This window comes from Maniola jurtina, chromosome 15 (assembly GCF_905333055.1).
Source record: "Maniola jurtina chromosome 15, ilManJurt1.1, whole genome shotgun sequence".
Taxonomy (NCBI): domain Eukaryota; kingdom Metazoa; phylum Arthropoda; class Insecta; order Lepidoptera; family Nymphalidae; genus Maniola; species Maniola jurtina.
The window spans coordinates 5,113,544-5,139,250 of record NC_060043.1 but is presented as its reverse complement, the minus strand read 5'-3'; the positions used below and the strand labels follow the sequence as shown (position 1 = coordinate 5,139,250).

Genomic DNA, 25,707 nt, shown 5'->3' with positions numbered 1-25,707 from the left:
ATTGATTTCAGAAATATAAAAAAAAAAAAAACAATGTATTATTTTCTTATCGTTTGCAAATCTCAATTCTATGCAAATAACACAGACCAATAACATATAGGATGGCAAATAACCCAATGAAATAACCAAACCAGCCAGACGAGAAGAAAAAAAAAAAAAAAAAAAATAACCAAACCAAGCCCTACAAATTTTACAATGAAATGAAAGTACGCAACAAAGAGTATGTAATCACTACGCAATTAACCTCTAAAAACACAAGCACAGGGCTCACAACAACAAATTGGGTGGTCTGTTGGATCCAAAGCTGGACCGGCCATCCCTTGTTGTCTATGTCATGGACAATTCATGATTCATCATTGTCTATGACAACTGATTTCTTTTCGCAAGTTTTCGTGCACGGGTCGCGTTAGGTTTTATATTGTCGATAAATAATATTTTAAAAATAAAAAGTTCTTGTTCATTACGAATATAATTTCAATTCTTATAAGGTAAAATAATGGTTGACAAAATCGATATGGCTTTAGACGACATAATAAAAGCAAACAGGAAAGGAAGAACTGGAAGCGGAGGAGCTGGAAGAAAATTTGATGTAAAAAAGCCTGGACGCGGAGGTGGCGGTGGTGGCGGATTTCGTAACGGCCGTACTGGTGGTGTGCTTCTACGGGGTCGAAATCGAGGCGGGGTATCTAAACCTGCTAATTACACAAGGGTAATTTCGAATAGTTGATTATACAATTTCAAAATGGCGGACCAACGTGCTGAAAATGACGCGTCAAGTGCGTCGCTCGCGCCTGGTACAACTCATGTGTAGCGTTATCTACAGGGAAATAGTTTGTTCAAAGTATTTTGTAGAAATTCCGTACTCCTATTCTTAGCTCTGAGCTGCCTGATTTTACATGTATTGTTTGGCTGGATTCAATCCATTTTATGGCATTTGGATTGTAATTTCATTGCTAAGTATATATACCCACCAACAACAGCCTCGAGATAATTACATGAAGGTGTATTTTGAGGATGGGGACAAGCTGGTGTCACTAACCAGCCAGCAGTTCTGTTAAATAGAAGTCTGCCTGTTTGTCACAGGCCACCTGGCGATTGTAGAGTTGTCTGGGAAATTCGGAATTCATCTTCAACTTGGGGTGCACATATTCTGTCGCCTGTTGTGCAGATGTGGATTTTCATTAAAAGACAATTTTTGTGTAACAAGTTGAAAAAGTGCAGTGTCAGTGGTGTAAACATGGACTGTAATAAAATTTATTGTCTACTAATCATCATACTTGTTCCAAAATTGTAATTTGCTTATCATCCAATGTATAACTATTTAAAAATATTGTATAACTAATGTAAAACAGCTTTGTGTACGGCAATAGAACATGTACAACTAAAGTTTGCTTAGTATTTTGAGTGTAAGCTCAAAGAAGCTGGCAGGAGCAGTTGGCATGATCTATGAAGGACAACCTATTTCAGGGTGATGTGAACAGTACATGGAAACATGATATGTTCAGTGAATTCAATGATAGGAAGATACAGAGGAGTGCACCCATCACTACTGGGCCCACTAAGCTCCTTGTCTCCAATTTGGACTTTGGAGTTTCAGACTCTGATATTCAGGAGCTATTTTCAGAGTTTGGCATGTTAAAGAGCGCTGCTCTTCACTATGACAGATCTGGAAGATCATTAGGTTGGTATACAATCTCTTATATCCATTGTTTAATTGCTAACACACCCTTGCTTCTGAAATGACTACGAAAATATGTGTAAAATCTTAAATCTATAGACCAAGCATAACTTAAGCTGTATGTCAATATTTCAAGTATACAGTTAATTAGTATACCACCCTTGTACATAATATATTATTTTATTTCAAAGTTATTAGTCTTTTCAACTATTAAGTCAATATAGATACAGATAATGACAATGATTGTTGTTAAAACAATGATAATATGTTTCATAAATAACTGGGTGGTTTATTTACATAGTTGGAAAATTTAAATGGTAAAGTAAACTCACAGACTGCTTTTACAATTATACATACTTACATATAATGTTATAATGCAAAAATAATTGTATCTGTTTGTTATCTTCTCACAACCCTTCTGTTGAACACAATTTAAAAAAAAAATGGTAAAGAGAGGTCAAGAGTGCCCCAGAGATAGATGTAAACTACTTTTTAAATCAAAAAAATTCCATTGAGAAAACCTATATCAACAGGGATGAGGTTGTGAACAGCATCTAGTCTTGAGCTGTATAAATTAAGAATTACAATAATTTTGATAGTAAAATTAAATATTGTAATTGATTTTGTTTATTTATTAAACAGGCACAGCAGATGTTCTTTTTGAAAGAAGAGCAGATGCTTTGAAAGCAATGAAACAATACAATGGAGTACCACTTGATGGGCGTGCAATGAACATTCAGCTAGCCACATCAGAAATAAGCACCTTCAGGAATGAAGATAGGAGTAGTAGACCTTTTGGAGGGCGTCCAGTCAGAAGAAATTCAAGTAGAGGTAAATAGTTTTTTTTTTAAAAAACCTTAGAACTGCAATGTTATCACCAGAAACTGTTGTTTGGTACAGTCTGCAACAAAGCTAGTTTTGCACCCATCAGTACAAGCTACTGTGGATGGGTGCAAATCTAGTTTTGTTGCTGACTATATAAACATCCTAAAGAATGAATTGGATACAATTAACCCTTGACATCTGATTAGGAGCCAGACGGTCTAACCACTATGCTATCACAGCACTAAGCACCTAATCAATATTAAACTTAGTTCTGTTCATAGGTTTGCCCAAACTAACCACCCATACTCACTAATCTACTTACTGAGCAATACAGAAATCATCATCATCATTTTACAAAATCTCTTGATTTTTGGGTGTTTCACATTGTTGTGCAAATAACACCCATCTCAAACCCTCATCTAAAAAAATTCAATCCTCATAATTTAGGTTTCTGTTGATGAACTATAATGATTTTTATTAAATCTACAGGTGGAGGTGGGAACAGGCCCCAAGCGGCAGCAGGAGGTGGCCGAGGGGGAGGTGCGCGGCGTGGGGGACGGGGTGGAGCTCCGCGCGGTCGCCGACCCGTTCCAACGGCTGAACAATTAGATGCAGAACTTGACGCATATGTTAAAGAAATTAAGTGATGGGAAGCTTTACTAAACCAATTTTAGACTAAGATATAATATTAATCTTGCTGTGAGGATATTATTTTGGTTCTTGTAACCTAGTATTGCCAATACATTGACAACATCTGAAGAATGGCCGAATTGTTCAAAGAAAATATTTTTAAATAAAATAATGAAGTCTTATGCTTGGTTTTATTTAACTACTTATCTAAGTACTTTATTATGCACATATCAATGCCACTTCCTACTGCGAAAGTTTGTACTCTTTCACGCAAAAACTACTGGACTGGTTTGGCTGTTTGGAATGGAGATAGATTATACCCTGGATTAACACATAGTCTACTTCTTATCCCGGAAAATCAATGAGTTCCCACGGGAAATTTTATACACCTATATCCACGGGAACGAAGTCACGGGCATCAACTAGTACCTAAAAATAATTAAAGCAGCGATAGGTAGAGTACCTATGTATCTAGCGTTCCACACAGTTCAAGTTTTATCAGTACTTATAATAAAACTGTACCTAAGTGGTTCTGTAAATTAAGTAATTTTTTTTTTGTCTGTCTGTCTGCCCGCATCACGCGAAATCCAGAACAGATTGACTTAAATGAGGTATAGTGGTAGCTGATACTCTGGGTTAACATATAGGGTAGTTTTTATCCCAAAAAAAATAGCTATTCTTCGGGATATACCAAGGATCAAATTTTTTATTGATTTCACTCCATAACTCCATCAAATATGAACCGATTTTCATAAATTCCTTTTTCTTTATAAAGCCTGACATGTAAGTTAAGATTTAATGAAGTTCTGGAAATAGAAGCTGTGGAACTCCTCAATGGGTAACAGTACCTATTCATCGATTTTATTCCATAACTCCGTTGAACCGATTTTCACAATTCCAGCCTTTATTTTTACAAAGGTATACCAGACATCCTTAAACACTTTTGGGGTGTCTGGCATATTTTTTTGGGTTCCGTACCTAAAAAGGAAAAACGGAACCCATAAAGGATCACTTTGTTGGCTGTCTATATGTCTGTCCATATGTCAAAAAATATCAAGAAGACCGTTGACCTAGAATCATGAAATTTGGCAGATAGAGGCAGGTCTTTAGTTAGCACAAGTACTAGAAGGAAAAAATCCAAAAACTGAATTTGTGGTTACATCCATGGACGTATTATATACTAAAGGTTACATCACAAAAAAAAAGTGTTCATGGACAAATAATAATTAGTATGTTCCATTTCAAAGTAAGATAACTATACCAAGTGGAGTATCATATGAAAGGACTTATTTATTTTAAGCATAATTAATAGTTTTTGATTTATTGTGCGAAATGTTGGGAAAATTACCCAAGTACGGAACCCGCGGTGCATGAGTCTGACTCGCACTTGGCCGGTTTTTTTAAGTATGTACTTTAATTTTTTTTTTTCTTTAAATCTGGCTTTACTCTGATTAGGCAATGTCAAGTTTGTGATATTTTCAAGTTATTGAATTTATACAAGTATGGACTCCGTCTGCGCCGGCGCCCGCCGACATACGCGCGGCGCCCCTTTAGAGCGCTTCCCAGTCAGTTCCACCACCAAAAAACACCAACTAACACAAAAACCAGCCACTCTTAACAAAAAAAAAACACTCCCAACAAGCACAGCACGCGCGCCAGCAAACGCCATCACAGACGAAGTCCTTTAATTATTTTGTACCTACATGTTTAGATGTTTAGTCCCGTCTATAGACGTTTGTTGATTTTCAAAGATTTATGATTTATGGGTTTATTTTATCTGTGATTTTATAAAAGTTTTTGTGTGCAGTGTTGTCATAATAATAAAAAAATCCCAATTTCAAGGGATTTTCACAATATTTATAATGATAGGTGTTAATAAATTATTTTAATTGAAATGTGTGTACGTTTGTTACTACTGCATTTTCATTTAATGCACAAATGTACCCAGTGTACAAAAGAACACGCTTGATACAACTGAAACAAACATAGTTAACTACAACAATACAAAGCAGGTTAGTAAAGTAATTTTCAAATAACTTTCATCAGAGGACTGACGTTTTGACAGATTTCCTATAGAAAAACTGCCAATACCTCTCCACTGATATAAGTTATTTGACGATTGAAAAATCGACTCATAATAATTGAATAGTTTTATTGTATTTTTAAGGCTTAGTGCGTTTTTTAAAAAGCTAATAAGGCAACACTGTTTTTTTGTCAAATTTGACAATTTTTTTCTGATATAAAAAAAAAATTACTGAAGCCAATCGAATTACAATTTTTGTGTATTTTTAATATTATTTAGATAATTTAAAGTCTTATTTGAATCAATTTAGTATTAAAATATTTGTACGTAAGTTTGAGTAATCTAACGTCTGTAAAGTTCAATTCGTCGACCGTGGTATTTTTATATTTTTAATTACTCATCTTACATAGTGTGCGGTGCGCTAACGTTGTTGATTTTGTGCTCTCAATAACATCCTGTCATAAAGTACTTACAACTAAGTGCTAGAATTGTTTTAGGTGTTACAACGTGAAGCAGGCAGTCATGAATCTTTCAGGTACATTATTGTCTGCTTATTGGGTTAATATGAGCCCTTCTCTTCTCCCTGGACCCCGACAATTTACCAGGGTCTGCTTACGTTTATATTAAAGCCGATTTCTACAATTTATATGTAAACGGTATGATATCTGACCTCTGGAACTTGTTAAATGAGGACAAAAAGGGGGACTTAAATACCCCTATGCTCAAGCAGGGCATAAGCGAAAGATTGAACTTCAATACTTTGGCCACCCATCCAATCAATGTTTCACGAAGCACAATTCACTGATAATAAGCTGTTGTTATTATTACCTGTTTATTAATTAACTACATTGTTGGTCTAGTGGTTATAATGTGTGCCTGAGATGACGAAGTCCTGGATTTGATTTAAAGAAATTCTCATTACAAGCCCTGAGTTAGATAGTTTGTGGTGCCCCATGCCTCAGAGAGCATGTAAAGTCCTGAGCCTGATCATTCTCTAGTTGTATCATTTCTGTCCCATCGGTGATGATCTAGATCTAGATTCTAGATAATAGAGAGTGCACCTGTGTTTGAGCACATACTTGTACACTATAATATCTTCCATGCAGACTGCTAATATGTCGTGAGATTATTTACAGTGATTGAAGTTTGGTCAGAAGGACATTATTGTTATTATTTAATTAGTTGACCAGTGCTTCATAATAGTGTATTTGATTAAGCTTTTTTTTAGTGTATGTGTTAATAGTGTACTTATGTTTGTATTATTAGATCCCTCAGATGATGATTCAAGCAGTGATGAAAGTCCCATTCCAGCCAAACGTCCACGTGCAGATACATATGGTGCTTCATCAACAACTTCCCATGGATCTGGTTAGTTTATTATGTTTTGGGTTCCGTACCCAGAGTGCAAATAGGAATCCTTATGGGATCACTTTGTTGTCTGTCGTGCCTGTCAAGAAACCTATAGGGCACTTCCCATTGACCTAGGATCATGAAATTTGGCAGGTAGGTAGGTCTTATAGCAAAAGTAAAAAAAAATATCCGAAAACAGAATTTATGGTTACCTCGCAAAAAAAATATTAAAATGTTTTCACAAGAAAATTGATTTACTAAATCACATAGATGGTGCTGTTGTCATTAACTTGTTGTGTTGCACATAAAAATATTGAAATATCTTGTATGATGGTATGGAACCCTTGGTATGCTAGTCTGACTCGCACTTGACCTTTATTTGATGATAACTATTGTTACAAAACAAATGAAAATTTGTTTGTTTTGGAATTTCCTTTAAAGCTTTCTGATTTATCAACAGTTTGAAAGATCTATCTTGTTTTAGTACTTCAAGAATCAGACGATGACTCTCCAGGGCCACAGTATTCAGAAAAATATCCCACTGAGGCTAAACAACCAAGTAAAATTAGGCTTAGCTATACAGATCAGAGTCCAGGGAGAGCAAACAGATTTAGTAGGAGTAGTGAAAATTGTTCCTCGCCTAATGAACCTGAGGATTATCGACCAGGCTTTAATGATAAGGAGGGAGAGGACAGCTCTAGACGTCCAAGCTTTCCAGGATCGGGTGACAGCGCATTTTATAGTAAAACATCTGACAGTCAAAGGGAATATGAAGCATACTCAAGTGAGTCTGAAAAAAAAAATACAATTTGGGTTATTTATTGAAAATAATATACATATTCTCATGGGTATATAATTAACAATGCCTGGTGGACCATGGCAAACATAATTGTCTAAACTATAAATTCATAAATGGTTAAAAGTTGGCAATGATTTTATATCACAAAGTAAATATTGTTTATTATACATTTGCCATGAAGAGTCATTCTTCATCCACATGCAGCTGTATCTGAATTATTTGAAATAGGTACTCTAATTCCATTTGAATTATTAGGAAATGGAGATCATTTATAATGTTCCAATAAAACCCCATGGGAATATGAAACTAGCTGATGCCCATGACTTCGTCCGTGTAGATTTAGGTTTTAGGTACATTATTTAAAAATTTCGTGGAAATTCTCTGATTTTCCAGGATAAAATGTAGCCTGTATCTCTCTCCAGGTTTTATATATATTCATGCAAAATATTGCATCAATCTGTTGTTCTATTGCGTTCTGGTTGATGTACAAAATAACAAACACACTTTCACCTTTATAATATGGGTAGTGACTTTAAGTAACATAGTGATTTTTTTCTGTATGTCATTTCCATTTATACTTTTAGGGCCACAATATGCAGAGACAGAAGCTAAACGGCCGAGTAAAATTAGACTTAGCTATACTGAACAAAGTCCAGAGAGGTCTAACAGATTAAGTAGAAGTAGCCTGAGTGAGCCCTGTTCATCACCCAACGAACAATATGATAGGCCAGGCTTCAAAGATGATGTGGAGGAAACCATGGGAAGAGCAAGCTTCCAAACATCAAATGATAATGCATTTTATAACAAATCTGAAAACGAAAGAGACACAGAAAAATACATAAGTGGTTATTCTGAGATATCTAAAAGAATGATGAGCAATATGGGTCACAAACCAGGCAAAGGTTTGGGTAAGTTTGAAACTGGTAGAGTGGAGCCAGTTCAAGCGTCCAATCAGAAGGGGAGGAGAGGTTTAGGCTTGAAGGCGTCAGTTGTTGGAGAGGTTCCAAAAGACTTTAAATGGACTCCTGACGAAGCAGTCCCTGAGGCCAAAGAGGAAGTGGTAAACACATTTTACTTTCCCAATATTCTTTTTTTAAAAGTGTAATTTAGTTAGTGTTCGCGACTTCATCTGCGTGGTTTTAACTTTTTTTAATCCCATGGGAACTCTTTAATTTTCTGGGCTAAAAAGTACCCAAAGCTTGTCTTCCAGATTATCAATTAGATCATGCTCGCGACTTTGTGATTTAGGTTTTTAATAGCCCATAGAAATTCTTTGATTTTCCTGGACAAAAAGTATTAGCCTATGCCCTTCCCTGGAATGTAAGCCAAAATACCAAATTTCTTCAAAAACGGTTACGGATGGGTTTTGAAAAGCTAGCAGACAGACACATTTAGCATATAATGTTTAGTATGGATTACATATCTTTATCAAATATTCACAGTTGTGGATGCCAACACCACCAGAAGAGACCTTGTCAGGAGATATTTTAGAAAAATGGCTGAAAAAAGGGCCCAAAAAATTAACTATCGATGATGAGATTGAGTTTGTGGACAGTCAAATACTAAAAGGGATTTTAAATTCAAAGGTAAAATTAATAAATATTAATAATTTATTATATTATAGGAGCGATTTCAGATTGTGCGTATTTCCGGCGAGTTTTGTCTGAACGCGCTTATGCATGCATGTTCACGCAGCCAACATTTTAGTTGATCATACGCAGATTACACTTTACGAGCTTGTATGTGTATCTGCGCTCGTATGGAATTTGGTTGAGGCACATTTGCGGTCAAATAAAAGGTTATGCGCGCCGGCAATGCGCTCTATCTTAAACTATTAGCTTACACTCTTTACCTAAGATAAACCTGAGACATAAGCACTTTGACAATATTATATTACAGACAATCTTTGATGACTTGGATGGAGAAGATATGAGGAGCGCCAGATTTCGCAGCAATCCATACGAGACGATAGGTTCTGTAATATTCTTGAACCGAGCCGCTGTCAAAATGGCTAATATGGATGCAGTATTTGACTTCATGTTCACAAAGCCAAAAAAACAAAATGGCGAGAAAGCAGTTGAGGAAAAAGATTTATTATACTTTGCAGATGTGTGTGCAGGGCCCGGTGGGTTCTCAGAGTATGTCTTGTATAGGAGAGGATGGAAAGCAAAAGGTATGTAAAATTAACTTTTTTTAATTAACTAAACTTGATTTGATAATACATGTACTTTGTTGGATTTCATACATTATCCTGAAAGTACAGTTCTACATCGTCTTCAGTTTACGACAGTTAGTGAACTTCTAACAAAACGTCGAGCAATTGACGTCCCTGGCAGGCGTCAAATGTTAGTACATTTGACTCGGGTAGGCCAAAAGTAGCCCTATTTTTCTTTGTTTGTATGTCACCGTATATTTGACGTATCTTCGATTCAGGATCAAACCGAGAGTTTCCTCCTCTAGTTCACTCTGCCCGTACTTTAGGATCAACAAATGCACCACCTAATAATTCTGATATTTTATCCTTTATAATTCTAGGTTTCGGGTTTACATTGAAAGGTTCAAATGATTTTAAACTATCCGATTTTTATGCGGGTCCACCAGAAACGTTTAATCCTTACTATGGTGTAAAAGAAGATGGCAATATTTTTGATCCAGCGAATTTATCATCACTGAAGGATTTTGTCTTAAAGCAAACGGATGATATTGGTGTTCACTTTCTTATGGCTGATGGAGTAAGTTTTTAGCATTTGTGGCCAAGTTTGTTGTGGGTTCAGACCAGCCTGGCGATTCAGAACCCTCGTAGCTTTAGTTTTAAGTTTATGTTATTAATTAATTAATTTTAATTAATTATTTATTATTTGTCACCATTACATCATTATCTTACAAAAACAATTGATAACCAAAAAGTTCAAAATGCGAATAAATGACTTTGACTTTAGGGATTTTCAGTGGAAGGCCAAGAGAATATTCAGGAGATATTGTCGAAGCAGCTGTACCTGTGCCAGTGCCTGGCGGCGCTCATGCTGGTGCGTACGGGCGGACATTTCGTTGTCAAACTGTTCGACGTGTTCACCGCGTTTAGCGTCGGCCTCATCTACATTATGTACCGCTGTTTTGGTAAAGGTGAGCAGTGAATAATAATAAGGGGAATAATGAATATAGGCTGCTATTATTATTTTTATTTTATTTTGTAATATAGGTACTATTCTTTTTAATTGATCATTAGACCTCGTAAGTGGTCTACTCTGTGACTTCACTTTTTAAGCTGAAAACCGGTTATTGAAGTCGTTTTTTTTTTAAATTTTTTGACATGACAGTTGACATAAACTATAGAGCTAACTATAGAGTGAGATCTCAAAATCTATGTAAGTAATGTTTTGTTTTAGTTTCCATACACAAACCGGTGACATCTCGTCCAGCGAATTCGGAAAGGTACTTAATATGCAAGTGGAAGAAATCCGGTACGGATGCGGTGGAGAAGCACTTATTCTCTGTCAACTCGATACTGTGGAACAATCGCACGAAGAACGACGACGTTTCCGAGCTTGTGCCCCTGTCGGTCTTACAAGAGGACGAAGCCTTCTATGAATACATTTATAAGAGTAATTGCTTGTAAGTATACTAATACCTAAATAATAATGCTCATTAAGTTTGATCACAGACTCGACGCTGTCTCCACTTCACATAATATCTATTTTTCACAGAATTGGAGAGAAGCAAATAAAAAATCTGTTAAAAATAGCTGCATTTAGTAAAGATAAAACTTTAAAGGAAGAAAGTCAAGTTGAAATGAGGGAGCAATGCCTAAAATTATGGGAGGTAACAATTGCAGTCATTTTATTTAATTAATTTTCAGTACCTACATAAATATGTTATCTTCTTGAAATTTTACAACAATATAATTATTATTTTTGGTCTAAATCTCAGGTTAAATTCTATAAACCTAGTTTACAATTTATATTGATTTACTTGTTACTCTAGTTTTAAAAGGTACTAGATGAGGCCCGCGACTTCATGTGTGTGGATTTAAGTTTTGAAAATCCCAAGGAAGTTCGTTGTTTTTTGGGATAAAAAGTAGGAAAGAGAAGGTCATAATAGCCTTTCCCGTGATGCATGCTATCTCTGTATGAAGTTTTGTAAAAATTGGTTAAGCGGACGGACTGTGAAAAGCTATCAGACAGACACTTTCGCGTTTTTATAAACGCGAAAGTGTGTCTGTCTGAAAGTAAGAAAGAAAGTATATACATACATAATATTATTATTATGTATGTATATAATTTATTGCACTACGAAACAAATGACTGGTTACAAAAAGAAAACTTAAAATGTAGGTACAAAAAGGCGGATATTAGTATGGATAAAAGAAATCTATTAAAACCATATTTTACCCTCATTGTTATAGCTACCAGACAAAGTTCGCACCAAACCAGAAAGGCGTAATCCTGAGGAAATGTTATCAGATATCTTAAATATGTCTGAAAATTCGCGCTCCTACGCGCAGAATACACTTTCTTTCAAAAAAGACGTGCTAAACAAGCCGCCGCGCTATTTGGAGAAGCCGGCGGATCTAAAGCCACTCTTCAGCAACGTGTACGACTGGCACTTCACTTTTTTGAGCAGTGAGAAGAACAATCCGGATTTGAAAATATTTATATGTAATAACTTATATTGACTAGATGATGCCTACGACTTCGTCCGCGTGGATTTAGTTTTGTTTTTTTTAAATCCCGTGGGAACTCTTTGATTAAAATTCTAGGATAAAAAGCCTCTATACCGAATATAGTTAAAATCGGTTAAAAAGATGGACCTTTAAAAATCCTGTGTTGACTATTTCATTTTCTGGGAAAAAAGTAGTCAGTGACCGTCCCCGGAATGTAAGCTAATTCTGTTTCATTTTCATCTAAATCAGTTAAATTTAACAGGATGACCCGTGAAAAAACACATATACTCTTTCGCATTTATAATAGCATGGATTATAACTTAGCCAACACAAATGGGGGGGTCATAATAATAAGATTATGAGTAGATTTTTTATCACCTTGATGCTCAATCTATCTACATCTCACAAATGGGAAGATTTTATATTCAAATACACTTTTTTGTAAAAGTGTGCTAAAAACAGTGCTTGTGTGCTGTTGAACGTCAAATGAATCTACCAGTGGACCGGAATGCTTTTCCTACCGAGAAGAACCTGTAGGAAACTCGGCGGTTGCTCTTTTCAAATATTGAATTTACACCATGTAAAAGGTATTAAAGTCCTGTATAGTGCTGTAATGGGCTTCTACTCAAATTACGCTTTTCATAATCTTCGATTGTATTGTATAATAATATTAAGCTTTTTTGGGAGCTTGCCTTGTTGTGAAGATTCTTGTGTGGCTGAGATAGATTAACTTATTAGCTTATTACATACATTAATATAAAATTAGGCATATTCTGTTTTAGCTTGTGGAGGAAAACAAGTTTACCAACTGAAAGATACAATTTGGCGAAATTTAGCTAGTTCACAAATCATTTTGCCCGCGAAAACTTTATTGTATGGAGAGGTATGTATACATTTTATTTAAATTTGACTCTTCTACTTATTTCATCTTTTTTTACTTTTAAAATGAAAAACTTAATTAAATTATCTTAACTTTGATCTTAGCATTTGATATTAATTTCAACTGCCCGTAAGTGGAGTTGCATAAGAGCCCTAGACTTTAAGGAACAACATGTATTTAATCTAAATGTGTAACTCTGTGGGCGGTACTATAGTAAATAAATAAACTTTTCGCTGGGAACAATTTTTTTGTCAAGCTAAATAAACTCTTCCTTGCTGTCAAAACCTCGGCCAGCTGATTTTTGTCCTCTCATTTCGCGATCAAGCTCAAGTTTAATGATGGTGACCCAATAGTTGTTTGTTTTTACGTAGATAGTACGCGAGTACACCGGGCAGGGCAGCAAGCAGATGCACAGCAAAGCGCTGCACGTCATCGACGCCATGATGCTGGGCGGCGTTGACGTGTCCGCCTGCTCGCTCACCGACCGGTGTGTTACTATTACTGGTTCTATAATCGTGGATCCACACATGCCGCCTTGTTTTGGCATGTGTGGATGCATGGGTTTGGCCGCCAACCGACCCGGTGATGTGTGGATGGACCATAAAGTTCACAACACACTATGCAGCTATGCTGGCGACACTCCCGCGACATTGAGTCGTGAGTATGGCCGTTGGATTTGCCTGCCTAGATGAACTGAAATGATGCTCCGCGGTTCGATGCCAGTTTACGCTGCTTGTGCCGGCAGTCTATTAATGCCGGCCGCAAAAGAAAGGCCAGCGGCCATATCGGCGGCATCGTGTGTTGTTGCCATAGTAGTGTATCTACACTTGCATCCATACATGTTTAGATCCATTCACACATGTCCAAACCAACCAAAAAATGAAACATCAAAATCGGTTCATAATTGATGAAGTAATCGCGTAACAAACATGCAAAAAAATAAAAAACTACATTCACATTGAAAACTTCTTTTCTTTTGAAGTCGGTTCAAAATACATTTATTATAAACAAAGTATTTCGAAAATGTATCTTACAAGTTAGTTTCGCGAGTTCTACTCAAATACTAGCGTTTTAATTTTATTGAAGAGAAAAAACGAAATTGATATTCAACAGTCTGTTCAAATACACAATAGTACAATACTTGTTTGGAACTATTACAGTGTTAATCAATGTAACTTGTTCTGCAACGCTCTGGAGAAGGCGGGCAACAGTGAAGTGATACCGATACGATGCAAGAGGTTCTTCACACTCGAGACCTTCCCGACGGCGGTGGCCAACCTCGAGTACCGCGCCATGAAGCGGATCAAGCAGGCGCTCACTGTCGACATCCCCAGGCGCGGCGACAGGCAGCACATGTTCACCACCGTCGGCTCGCTGCTCTTTATAAAGGAAATCAAAGGTATACGGGCAGGATTATTTTATTTTAAACGAGCTGCCATGCCCCAGCTTTGCTCGAGTGGAATTTCTTCCGAAAAATATGAGCGGGAAGTTTAAAAATAATTTCTTCTTCACTTAGGTAATTTCTAACCGAAATTCCAAATACCAATTTTTATGATCAGAACTTAAAGAATGACTGACTTGTATACAAACTTTCGTCCCCTATTTAACACCCTTGGGGGTGGAATTTCCAAAAATCATTTTGAGTGTCTAGGTTATAAAAAGCAATTACTGTCATTTCAGCTTCCTAACCCCAGCAATTTAGGCGGAGCGTTGATTGATCTGTCAGTCAGTCAGGATAAGTCTTTATACAATGTTTAGATTGCTGCTAAGCGCGTGACTTTACTGCCTCCTTTTGTCTTAACCTGTGACTACTGAACAGTCTTTCTATTGGGCAAGAATTCAAATATACTTATAAAAGGACAAGGTGACTAATTGACTGACTGATCTATCAACGTGCAGCTTAAAATAATTGATTTTTTGAAAATTCAACCGCTATAGGGGTAAATAGGGGACTAACACATCCATGTGGAGTGTGGACTACAGTCCACATAAAAACACACGCGACTTGACACATGTGGAGTGTGGACTACAGTCCACACTCCACATGTGTCAAGTCGCGTGCATAAGCTAATATCATGTCTTGCTTACTCACGTATCTTTAGTTTTAAGTTTACCAAATTAATTATATTATCTTATTTTTTTATTTTTTATTATTTTTTTATTATTATTGACATTAAAAAATATACAGAGAGTTTTTGTTACATTCAGCGCCACAAAAACCACAGTTGGTTTTACCGGGCACTGAGTTTACAAATCAAACAATTCTGACCATCAAAAGGAGTACAATAGCACCTACTTTGAATAAATGATTTTGAATTTTGAGTTTTTACTCAATAAACATTCCTTTCTATTAGAACCGTGGGTGGCACAAATTTCAAAGAAGAGTGGATACAGATATTACTTCCGTATGGGGCCAGACAGAAAACCAATCAGCGAATACATATTCCCCAAAGCAGCGCGCTTAGACATGATCAGTGCGTACAGCAATAGAATAATGTGGAACTGGGAAGCGGCGGCCGCAATCTTCGACAGTCAATTGAAGGACGGCGTGACCAGGGTACATATGGAACAACACGTAAGAAGTCAATTGTAAATCTTCAGGTTGCTATCAACAATTGACTGTAAAAAGACTTGTTTTATTCTTATATTTATGTTAAGTAGACATTTTAAATTTTATACAAAGAGATCGGTGTATTATTGCGTATTTACTATTTTTCCTAATACATGTAGTACTTATGTTGAAATCTATAGAGCATTAAACTGTTAAAACGAGAAAGCGTTATATCGCTGGCATAAATCTGTCTCGTTTTAACTGAAACCTAAGTCTAAGCAAAGTCAAAGTGTGCTCTGTAGATGTCAAGTTCAACCTTAAAGTCTGGGCACACTTGTATACCGAAGTAGCGCTGAATCTGTTGATCTAAAAACAAAGTAAACTTTGTAATCAACGTGGCTAATTCTGTTGTACACAATCTCTAAATTAAATTAAAATGATAGGCCTATTCCTATCTGTTTCATAATGCTCCCTGCAGAAAAGGATAGTATCAGATAGTACCTATACCTAGGGGATACAACAAAATTGGCCATAATATGTGGTTTGCCATGATATTGGAAAATGTCTATAGCTTGCTGCAAAAAACTTCAGATTTGTAGGACTTTGTACCTACGTTGATGATAATATTGATAAGCCAGCAGGGCTAATTTTTATCTTTTTTGACAATCTCCATTCAACGAAACCATGATTTGACATCTGTGATTGTATTTTAGTCGCTGTTTTGTATGGCGACAAGAGATCATGACCGAATTGTTAAATGTCAGAAAGAATCTTTGGCTGACTCAATGGTGGATGGGTCTGACTCCTGTCCTCTAGACAAAGCCTCATGGAAGGTATTTTCAACTGTTATTCTTGTTAGATAGAGATATTTTATATAATTTCCGTTGGTTGGCTGACCGCTAATCAAGTTTCTGGACGTCACACGAATCCCGTCTATTTAGCACAACGTGCGTTTTAGGTGATTCTGTATAATGTAGATGTAATTTTAATAGATACCTATTCATGCTATAAGTGCGGAATGATCTCGGCGCTATAATACCCTCGCCTTTGGCTTGGTTATTAAAATTGGCGCCTCGACTGTAACTTTCAATGCGCACTTGTTCAATGTTTTACGATACATTTGTAAGTTAAAATTGGAACTTAATAATATTGAGTTAAATCCATAACTACTATATATTTGATCAGATGACCTTGGCAATTTAGATTTAAAATAACTTACTTTGAATTCTCTATAGTCATGTAACTACGTGATAATCTAAAACATCTCGATAAAGATGGCGGCTCGGAAATAGCTGTTTCGTGTGGCGGCCATTATGTTCCCGCACTAGTGTGAATATGAATATTCCCGCTCCGCTTTGTAGGCTAATAACAGCTGTGCGGGAATATTTTTAGTGCCCAAGGGTGATAAAACTCTATGTTTTATACTTTTTTTAAAAGCGGTGAAGTAAGAGCCACTTTACGAGCAAAGTATTGTGAAATTCAAGAGTGTCATAAAATATAAGTTTTGACAAATTGTTCTGGGTGCCTCCACTGAAGCGGAGACGAGCGGAGCGGCGCAGGGACTGGTCCGATCAATCAGGTTATTATTTTTTATTATTAAGAAATGACATGATAAAATTATCATGTCATCTAACATCAACCTCATTGGTCTATTGACCACATCTCCGCTCCTCTCACGTCTCTTAACGTAGGTAACTAAGTAAATATTTGTTATTATATTTGTCCACAAGATCCACACAATTATCTCTATCTAGGACTTTATTTATCAAGGATTTTATATTTTGACTACTGTTTTCTGGATTTCTTTTACACACAGCAATTTGTCTAGTGTTTTATATGTGTAAGAACCAGTAGGTACTTACTAAAAATAAAATGCTTACTCAATGCAACTTTTGTTGTCTAAGTCTTATTTTTAAAATAGGAATAACATTATGAAACAAAAATAATTTTTTTTGTAGGTAGTTAGGTATACCGGACTATAGAATGTTATACTTATCATCGTGTACCTAATTGTCTTTCTTATTCCTAAATCCTGACTAAAGATGTGGTACCTTCGTAAGTCAAAATGTTACTTTTCTGATGAATTATATTGAAACCAATAAAATAAATACTGATGAAATAACTCCTAAGTGGTTTTATTTTATAGTAATACTAGATGATGCCCGCGACTATCGAAGGTTTTTAAAAAACCAAGTGAACTCTTCGAATTTTCGGGGCAAAAGTTAACAGTCTATGTCCATCCCCGGGATGCAAGTTGTCACTGTTCAAATTTCGTTAAAATTGGTTAAACGAATGGATCGTGAAAAGCTAGCAAACGGACACGTCTTTCGCATTAATTTTTAGTAACTACCTACTTAAGTACCCATGGATGATGAATTTAACGATTTTCCCTTTAAATAAATAACTATACCCACCTAATTTGTAGTCCTAGTGATGCACTCTAAAGTGAAAAGTCTGGAGAGAAATTGAAGAAGATCGTGAGATGAATTTGCGTTTCCAATAGTAGACCATAGACAGCATGTAGTCAGCTCAAAAGAGTAGAATCCAGAGCTGGAAAGCCAATTAAAAATTTTTTTTTGTTTTTTTTCTCTCTCGTCTGGCTTTTACAATGATTAGCCAATGTCAAGTTTGTAGTTATTTGTAACAAGTTAGCTAAACTATGTACAAGTATGGACCCCGTCTGTGCCGGCGCTCGCCGACATACGCGCGGCAACCCCTTAGAGCGCTTTCCAGTCAGTTTTAACAAAAAAAAACACTCCAAAAAGTCACAACACGCGCGCCAGCAAACGCCACCACAGACGAAGTCTTTTCATTAAAAAGTTTTCTGCCATTTGTCGTCAAATGTCACTGTCAAAATAAATGATCGAAATTTTGGCGCATTTTGTGAATTAAAATTTATCTTGTGTAATTAGGTAAATATTAGTAATTTAAACGAGTATGACTGTTGGGGAAGTTAGTAAAAATTTGCCATGGTTAGTACTTAATTCTTAAACAATAAATTCATCTAATGCATAAGTACCTTGTTCAAATATAAAAATAATAAAGACACCTCTTCATAATAAAAATATATTTCTTTTAGGGTGGAGAAATATCGCCCGTCTAAATTAGAAGACTTAGTTTCCCACGATGATATCATTCAAACAAGTAAGTTTTTAGAACATTTTCAACTACCTATCTTATTCATTTTATAATATAAACATAAACAGATAATACTAGAACTAGACTTTGTTTACTGTTGGGGTATCCTATAGAGAATAGGGTAAGTACTTGATATTAGCTGAAAGTTTGTGATAACAACCTACTTATTGAATCTGACCTAGGTACCTAAACTGAAAACATAGGCTGAGATCTAGGGTGTACTTTGACTTAGCTCAGACTTAGGACACTGTTAAAACGAGACAGCGTTATACCGCTGGCATAAATCTGTCTCGTTTTAAGTGAAACTTAAGTTTAAGCAAAGTCAAAGTGCGCTCTATAGATTTCAACCCTAGACCTGCCAGCTTATTTTCAATATTTCATGTCAAAATAATGTTTGTACAAAATGCTTTTATGTTTATATTTTTAGTTAGTCAATTTATGAAAGAAAACCAGCTGCCTCATTTACTGTTCTATGGGCCGCCTGGTACTGGCAAAACATCCACTATCCTCGCATGTGCCAGACAAATGTACACACCACAGCAGTTTAATTCTATGGTAAGAAGTTATCTGACAGGACACATAACACACATTATTGGCACATATTTTTTCCAAAATTGTTATGAAACCTCCCTGTTTAGTTATTTAACAATAATAAATATATAGTTACAAGTATTTGCGCCCTAACTGCTACAATGAATTGAAAGTAGAAATTTACTGGTATTTATTCATATTTAAATGTAAACCTTATTTAAATATACTTAGTACTTACTAAGTTTTACTATTATTTAATATCAAATATTTTGGAGCACGACTCGAATCATTATCTCTAGCTCCAAATTTTTACTTATCGGAGGTTTATAGATATTGAAATAAGAAAAACTATAATTAAAGCTTTGACTTTTTGTAAATTGCAGGTACTAGAACTAAATGCATCAGATGACAGAGGCATAGGGATTGTGCGAGGGCAGATCTTGAGTTTTGCTTCGACAAGAACAATATTTAAAGCGGGAACAAAACTTATTATTCTGGATGAAGCTGATGCCATGACCAATGATGCACAAAATGCATTAAGGCGAAGTAAGTTATAATCATTCAAATTATTAAAAAAAATCTAACACCGGTGTTCATTTGTTCACACTGAAATCTTAACTAAAGTTGCAGGTCTCAAAATGTGCTATAATTTTCCAGAGTGAACTTTGACTTAATTGAAAAAATGTATTGCAGACATGACAATTTTTACTCTTTCAAGCATAAACTTATTTACATCAATGCTTTCAAGGAGGTGTGATCAAGTTGATTAGGTTAAGATGATGGAACCTAAGACTTTAGGACTTGCAATATTTGTCAATTTGGCAATCTACTATTTCACCACTGACTGAGCTAAAGTGCTAAAGAATTAAATGAGTGAGTAGGTAGGTAATAAAATTTCTGAAACTTATTTTGAGGGGAGAATTTTAGGGGGAGGAATGATAATTAAGTTTCACTGTTACTCCTAAAATAACTTGCAATAACCATGGTAACCAAAGAATACAAACAAAGTTTAGCACATTTATCACACCCATATTTTGACTGTAATATACAAAACTTTACGAAACACTGTTGTTTCAAACTTTTGTGATATTTTGAAAATCACAATTTATTGTTAACACATTTTAATTTTTTTAATTTGGCAATGATAAAATGTCTGACACTGAAGAAGAAGAAAACTCTGGAAAAGTTACTAAAATTACTCTAGTTGGGGAACCATTGACTGGAAAGGTAAGTAACAATGCCAATGTTATTTTTTGGTTTCAACTTTTTTAATTTAAAAATAGCAAAAACCTGATAATATATCATTTCTTCTTCTATTATTGTATCTTTTCTTCTTCTACATACCTACCTACCATTTTTGCACATAGAAATGGCGCCAAATTCTTCTTGTAGATCATAGAAGAGTTTAGATACTTAGTAGTCTTTATTGCCCCACAAAGAAATCAAACTTACCACCATCTAGTTGTTCAACATTACCTATTTTAGTTCAAGTTTATACTAACTACTCAGTCATACTTTAAAGATGATAATAATTGGGCGGATTTACGCAAAAATGATCCAACCCACACAGTTAGTTTTTAATCTGATATTCAACTTTGAATTTGTATGTGAAGAGAAACGGTAAAAATACGGGAGGCAGACAGGGCCCGTCTGAGGAAACTCAGCGCGCATTGCGCAACGTGAATTACTCATATCGCAAAAAAAAATTGGGCCGTCCAAGTCATAGGTGATCTACCGCGTACTCTAGTGCCTTCGACTTTCCCTTGCACCACTAGTCATTCTATGGACAAACCTTGCTAATATTTGTGTGGTATAGAGTAGTATTTGCAACCGGTACGTGGGCGGCAGCGGTGTGTCGTGGGGCGGCACGCAGGGCGCGGAGGTGAGCGCGGCGCAGTGGGCGGGCGCGACGCCGCCTGCCGCGCTGCAGCTGTGCGACGTGGCGGGCGCGGCGCTGGCAACAGCCATGCTGCCTAACTACTTGTACGCTTCGGATGTGAGCTATAACAATTACCTACCATATCTGCCTTATTTTCTCACTCGGCTTTGACTAGGCTATGATTCTATGTCGGTAGAAGTGGAGATAGCCTAATGGTTAAGACGTCTGTTTCTTAGTCGGGGGGATTCGGGGTTGATCACGGGCAGGCACCTCGAACTTTTCGCAGTTATTTTAAGGCGACGTGGATTGGCAGACTTCACACACTTTTAAAAACATTATAGGTAACTTTGGGGCATTCAGGTTTCTTCACGATGTTTTATTTTCACTGATAAGCAATTGATATTTAATTGCTTAAAATCTCCGAAAAGTTAGAGGTGCATCGAACCCCCGACGCTCCGAATTAAGGCCGCTGTTTTAACCACTAGGCCATTCTCAAGGCTCTTCCTTCTCGTACCCAATGTTTAACTCCCGCACTATAATCACACACCACCCACAAACACACACTTTTACTGTGCAAGTGTGTGTGTGTGTGAGTATGTGTGCGTGTGTGTGTGTGAGTATGTGTGCGTGTGTGTGTGTGAGTATGTGTGCGTGTGTGTGTGTGCAAGTCACGCGGCGCGCCAAATCCAATATGAACGACATGACCTACAAAAAGATTGTAGATTGTTTGAATTGCTGTTTCGCAATTTGTTATGTTTCATTTATTGCCGATATTAATTAAATATATTTTTAGATTGTAATATTCGTGTACGATTTGACGAACTTGCAAAGTTTTGAAAAATTGGATATGTGGATGAAATCAATAAAAGATATCTTTGAATCTGAACCAAAGAAACCGTTGATGGCTTTGTTTGGCAACAAATCGGATTTAGAACACCAGAGAGCCGTCAGACTGTCTTGTGTTCAAAAATTCTCATCAGAACATCTGTTGGAAAACTTTAAAGGATCAGCGAAGACTGGGGAAATGGTATTTAGCTTTATATTTGTAACTATTATTTTGTTTATTAGAGAAAGGCTTATGTTAAACCCTTCAGCTATAGCGTAGATCTTTTTTCCTTTAGACCTAATTCAAGTTCGCAAAGCTGATTGAAACTTATCAATTTTATTGTGCCTAGTTATAAATCAACGAGACAAATTAGCTGCTTCGTTTATAACTTTTTGCATCAGTTAGTGATGGCAAATACTAAAGAGCGTAGTAAAGAGCGTAGCGCGACCTGAGATTATTATGGGTTTGGGGGTTGGGATATTAATTTTCAAGTCGACCTTTGATTTTTACTGATTAAATTTGACCTACCCTTGCTTATTGTTAAGTTACGCAGTTAGCGTTCGGCGAGTTATGCCTAAGCTATTACCACCCATGTTTTAACTAACCGAAGTCACGCAACTGTACTATACTTAATTATATGATTTTAGGTTAACACGGCCTTTTCAAAATTAATCGCCCGAGTGTTGGGCGTCAAAATGCCAGTCGAAGTTGCCGCTCACAGGAAATCCACTGACACTCAAATATCAGAAACGAATGGACAGCCGCATTTACCATCAAATGACGCCACAAATACGTTGATTATGAACAGGAAAATGTTAAGGAAAATTCAGAGAAAAGCTTCCTCATCCGTTTGTTGCATCCAATAAATGTTTAAGAATATTAATTTTCCTGCATTTTATTTCTTTTATTCGTTTGAAATTTAAATACTGTGATATAGGTAATTGGATAAATATAAATACCTACATTAACGGTATTAGGAAAACATCGTGAGAAAACGTCTATAAGGTTCTCAAGGGCGCGTGAAGTCTGCCAATCTGCACTTGGCTAACATGGTAACCTAAACCTTATTTTGAGAGGAGACCTGTGCTTAGTTAGCTTAGAAAACCGGCGATGAGTTGATGATGATTTAGCGTTCCGGCACGATTTATAGAAACCGATCATAAGTATGGGTTGAATGCACTGCCGTACCTCTTCCAAGTTTGCCCGGTCCCATCTTAGACATCATCACTTGTTTTTTTATTCAGATAAAAGTTAGTCCTTGACTGCAATCTCACCTGGTGGTAAGTGATGATGCAGTCCAAAATGGAAGCGGGCTAACCTGCAAGGGGTATGGCAGTTTTCATTCCATACTTTGGTTTCTACATGGCATCGCACCGAAACGCTAAATCGCTTGGCAGCATGGATTTGCCAGCAGGGTGGTAACTAGCCACGGCTGAAGCCTCCTACCAGACAAAGCCTTCCATCATGCATCATTACATACCATCAGTTGAGATCGCAGTCAGGGCTAACTTTTATCAGAATAAAAAAAATATTTGTTGTTTTTAGTAATAGAAAAGTACACGGAGAACGTGCGTTTCTGCATCATATGCAACTACCTGGGGAAGATAATCCCGGCGCTGCAGTCGCGCTGCACTCGCTTCCGGTTTGCGCCGCTGCAGCACACACAGATTGTTCCGCGCTTGAAGGAGATCGTTGAAAAGGAGAAGTGAGTTACTTTCGAGGACGATCGATCTCGCAAATACAAGTAACATTGCTCGTTTTCTCGGTAGGAAAGCCATTCTGAACCAGTGCAAGATGCATTTGACGATTCAAAATCTTATTGTATATCGAATCTTTGAAAAGAGCAACCGCCGAGTTTCTTGCTGGTTCTTCTCAGTAGGGAAGCCATCCTGAACCAGTGGTAGATGCATTAGACAGTTCAAAAGTACTTGTATTGGGTTATTTTATTAAAAAATCTTTTTTACCTGACTACAGCAAAGCCAAAAGGAAGGGTTATGATTTTAGCAGTCTGTGTATATGTATGTATGTTTGTATCCAGATACTGTGTGTTCCACCGTAGCGCCTTAACTACTTTTTGATGAATGAGGTGTCAATAGATTCGTTGTAAAGGTCCGGGTGACGCAGGCTATATTTTATTTGAAAAAAAAATTGACCAAAAAAGTTGGGGTCTCCAAAAATTTGTTTAGCTATTGTATCGAGTGGGATTTCAAATGAAAGAGGAGAAAATTCTGAGTTTATACTACAACATTAAAATATACTAGGCGACAGAAAAACAATTTTACTAAAATATTTCAGCGTTTGTTAAGACAACCTAGTCGGGTTTTAGTTTTCAACATTTGTATTTCAGCGTGAAAATCACGGAGGATGGCATGAAAGCTCTTCTCACGCTGTCTGGCGGCGACATGCGCAAGGTCCTCAACACGCTGCAGAGCACGTGGCTGGCGTACCGTGACGTCACCGAGGACAACGTCTACACTTGCGTGGGCCACCCGCTGCGATCCGATATCAACTTTATATTGAACTGCCTTCTCAACGAGAATGACTTCGCTGCGTGCTTTAAAAGTATCCTTTGAATAACTCTTTATACTATATCTTTATAATTTTTATGATAGTGTTTTTACCGATACTTCAAGGAAAATTCTAAATAATACATACATATCGCAAATTTTCAATACCGTGGCTTAGCGGTCAGAGCGCGCGTCGGGCGCGAACCCAGAAGATGCAGGTTCGCATCCTGCCGGTTTAGCAATTTTTGATATGTATTTAAAAATTACTTAGAAACTCTTTATACTGACTACGTCTAAGTGCGGAAAAGAAAGAATAAATACGAAGATACCCATAGACTAAATAAAAACGCAATTCTTTGTGAGCAAATCCAGACTTTAATATTATAAATGGGAAACGTGTCTGACTGCTTCGCGGTCCAAACTTAACCAATTTTAACAAAAGGTATGAAGATAGCTTGCGTTCCGGAAACGGACATAAGCTACTTTTATCCCGGAAAATCAGAGTTTCTACGGGGTTTCTACTTCTTTAGCAATTTTGAAAAAGCAAATCAGATGTTATATTATACGAACTTACACTTTACGATACGGACACACAACATAATATTGTATTTTTTAAATTATTTCTTTAATTTACACGTAACAGAAATTCAAGACCTGAAGATCGCAAAAGGCTTAGCGCTCGGCGACATTTTGACTGAGATCCACACTATAATACAAAGAGGCAAGTTATCAATTCAGTATTTTAAAGACTAAGCAATAAGCCGCGAAGAGCACGTGGTCCCGGTTATTATCACTAACATCTGATTCTGTAAAAAAGTGTTAGTGTTAGTTTTATAGAGCGCACTTTGACTTAAGATTGAGTTAAAACGAGACAGATTTATGTGGGAGATATATATCTGTCTCGTTTTAACTCTGTCTAAAGTCTAAGCAAAGTCAGATGCTCTTTGATTTTCCGGAGTAAAAAGTAGCCTGTTTCAAACCAGGGTATATCTATTCTAAATGTCAGCCAAATCCATCCAGTAATTTTTGCGTGAAAGAGTAACAATCATACACACATACATACACACAAACTTTCGTCTTTATAATAATAGTGTGAAGTGTGATTTGATTTCAGTGAAATTCCCGCCGGCAGTGCTGATAGAGCTGGTAATAAAGATGGCGGATTCAGAGGTCCGGCTCGCGAGCGGCTGCAGCGAGCGCATCGAGCTGGCCGCGCTGCTCGCCGCCTTCCAGCTGTGCAAGGACCAGATTGACGTGGAAGCTTTATCCTCGCAGTAGTAGGTGTTAAACATTTTGATAAGCTAAGTCATTTTTAAATAAAGTATTTTCGAAAAAAGCCATTGTTCATCTCAGAAACCTGACACCACACCTAATTTGTGCAGATCTTCTAGATACTCTCTTGGTCCTAGAACTAAGGCTAGAATTCAGGA

The 25,707-nt window shown here is 36.7% G+C and overlaps 3 protein-coding genes across 5 annotated transcripts; all 3 read left to right on the top strand.

Moving 5' to 3' along the window:
- The first annotated feature begins 358 nt into the window (after positions 1-358).
- On the top strand, positions 359-3,315 carry LOC123872777 (THO complex subunit 4-B). Of its 2 annotated transcripts, none has more exons than XM_045917303.1 (4): positions 359-709; positions 1,453-1,681; positions 2,321-2,509; positions 2,993-3,315. In XM_045917303.1, the coding sequence occupies exons 1-4, from the start codon at positions 497-499 to the stop codon at positions 3,148-3,150; spliced, it is 789 nt and encodes a 262-aa protein (XP_045773259.1). In that variant the 5' UTR covers positions 359-496; the 3' UTR covers positions 3,151-3,315. The 2 variants fall into 2 exon arrangements, with proteins under 2 accessions (XP_045773259.1, XP_045773260.1); XM_045917304.1 differs by having other exon boundaries at positions 360-709; positions 1,468-1,681.
- Positions 3,316-5,393: 2,078 nt separating this feature from the next.
- Positions 5,394-25,574, top strand: LOC123872643 (replication factor C subunit 5). 2 transcript variants are annotated; one of them, XM_045917052.1, is made up of 22 exons: positions 5,394-5,691; positions 6,423-6,524; positions 6,991-7,290; positions 7,890-8,365; positions 8,748-8,891; positions 9,205-9,478; positions 9,841-10,037; positions 10,245-10,428; positions 10,692-10,917; positions 11,010-11,124; positions 11,708-11,960; positions 12,748-12,848; positions 13,217-13,332; positions 14,006-14,244; positions 15,200-15,434; positions 18,476-18,540; positions 18,962-19,089; positions 19,449-19,611; positions 23,316-23,475; positions 24,118-24,332; positions 24,921-24,998; positions 25,392-25,574. In XM_045917052.1, the coding sequence occupies exons 1-22, from the start codon at positions 5,679-5,681 to the stop codon at positions 25,553-25,555; spliced, it is 3,948 nt and encodes a 1,315-aa protein (XP_045773008.1). In that variant the 5' UTR covers positions 5,394-5,678; the 3' UTR covers positions 25,556-25,574. The 2 variants fall into 2 exon arrangements, with proteins under 2 accessions (XP_045773008.1, XP_045773007.1); XM_045917051.1 differs by lacking the exons at positions 5,394-5,691; positions 6,423-6,524; positions 6,991-7,290; ... (10 more) ...; positions 14,006-14,244; positions 15,200-15,434 and adding an exon at positions 18,238-18,368.
- On the top strand, positions 19,622-22,661 carry LOC123872644 (ras-related protein Rab-28-like). Its single transcript, XM_045917053.1, has 4 exons — positions 19,622-20,292; positions 20,882-21,061; positions 21,738-21,971; positions 22,418-22,661. Exons 1-4 carry the CDS (start codon positions 20,215-20,217, stop codon positions 22,634-22,636), a joined length of 711 nt encoding a protein of 236 aa, XP_045773009.1. The 5' UTR covers positions 19,622-20,214; the 3' UTR covers positions 22,637-22,661.
- Positions 25,575-25,707: the final 133 nt, after the last annotated feature.

Excerpts from the sequence above, each read along its gene's own strand:
- LOC123872777 (XM_045917303.1), top strand. The coding sequence starts at position 497 with ATGGTTGACAAAATCGATATGGCTTTAGACGACATAATAAAAGCAAAC. Across the intron at positions 1,682-2,320 it reads CAGATCTGGAAGATCATTAG|GCACAGCAGATGTTCTTTTT; the intron begins GTTGGTATACAA and ends TTTATTAAACAG. Across the intron at positions 2,510-2,992 it reads CAGAAGAAATTCAAGTAGAG|GTGGAGGTGGGAACAGGCCC; the intron begins GTAAATAGTTTT and ends TTAAATCTACAG.
- LOC123872643 (XM_045917052.1), top strand. Across the intron at positions 9,479-9,840 it reads GAGAGGATGGAAAGCAAAAG|GTTTCGGGTTTACATTGAAA; the intron begins GTATGTAAAATT and ends TTATAATTCTAG. Across the intron at positions 24,999-25,391 it reads CCACACTATAATACAAAGAG|TGAAATTCCCGCCGGCAGTG; the intron begins GCAAGTTATCAA and ends ATTTGATTTCAG.
- LOC123872644 (XM_045917053.1), top strand. The coding sequence starts at position 20,215 with ATGTCTGACACTGAAGAAGAAGAAAACTCTGGAAAAGTTACTAAAATT. Across the intron at positions 21,062-21,737 it reads ACTACTTGTACGCTTCGGAT|ATTGTAATATTCGTGTACGA; the intron begins GTGAGCTATAAC and ends ATATATTTTTAG. Across the intron at positions 21,972-22,417 it reads CAGCGAAGACTGGGGAAATG|GTTAACACGGCCTTTTCAAA; the intron begins GTATTTAGCTTT and ends ATATGATTTTAG.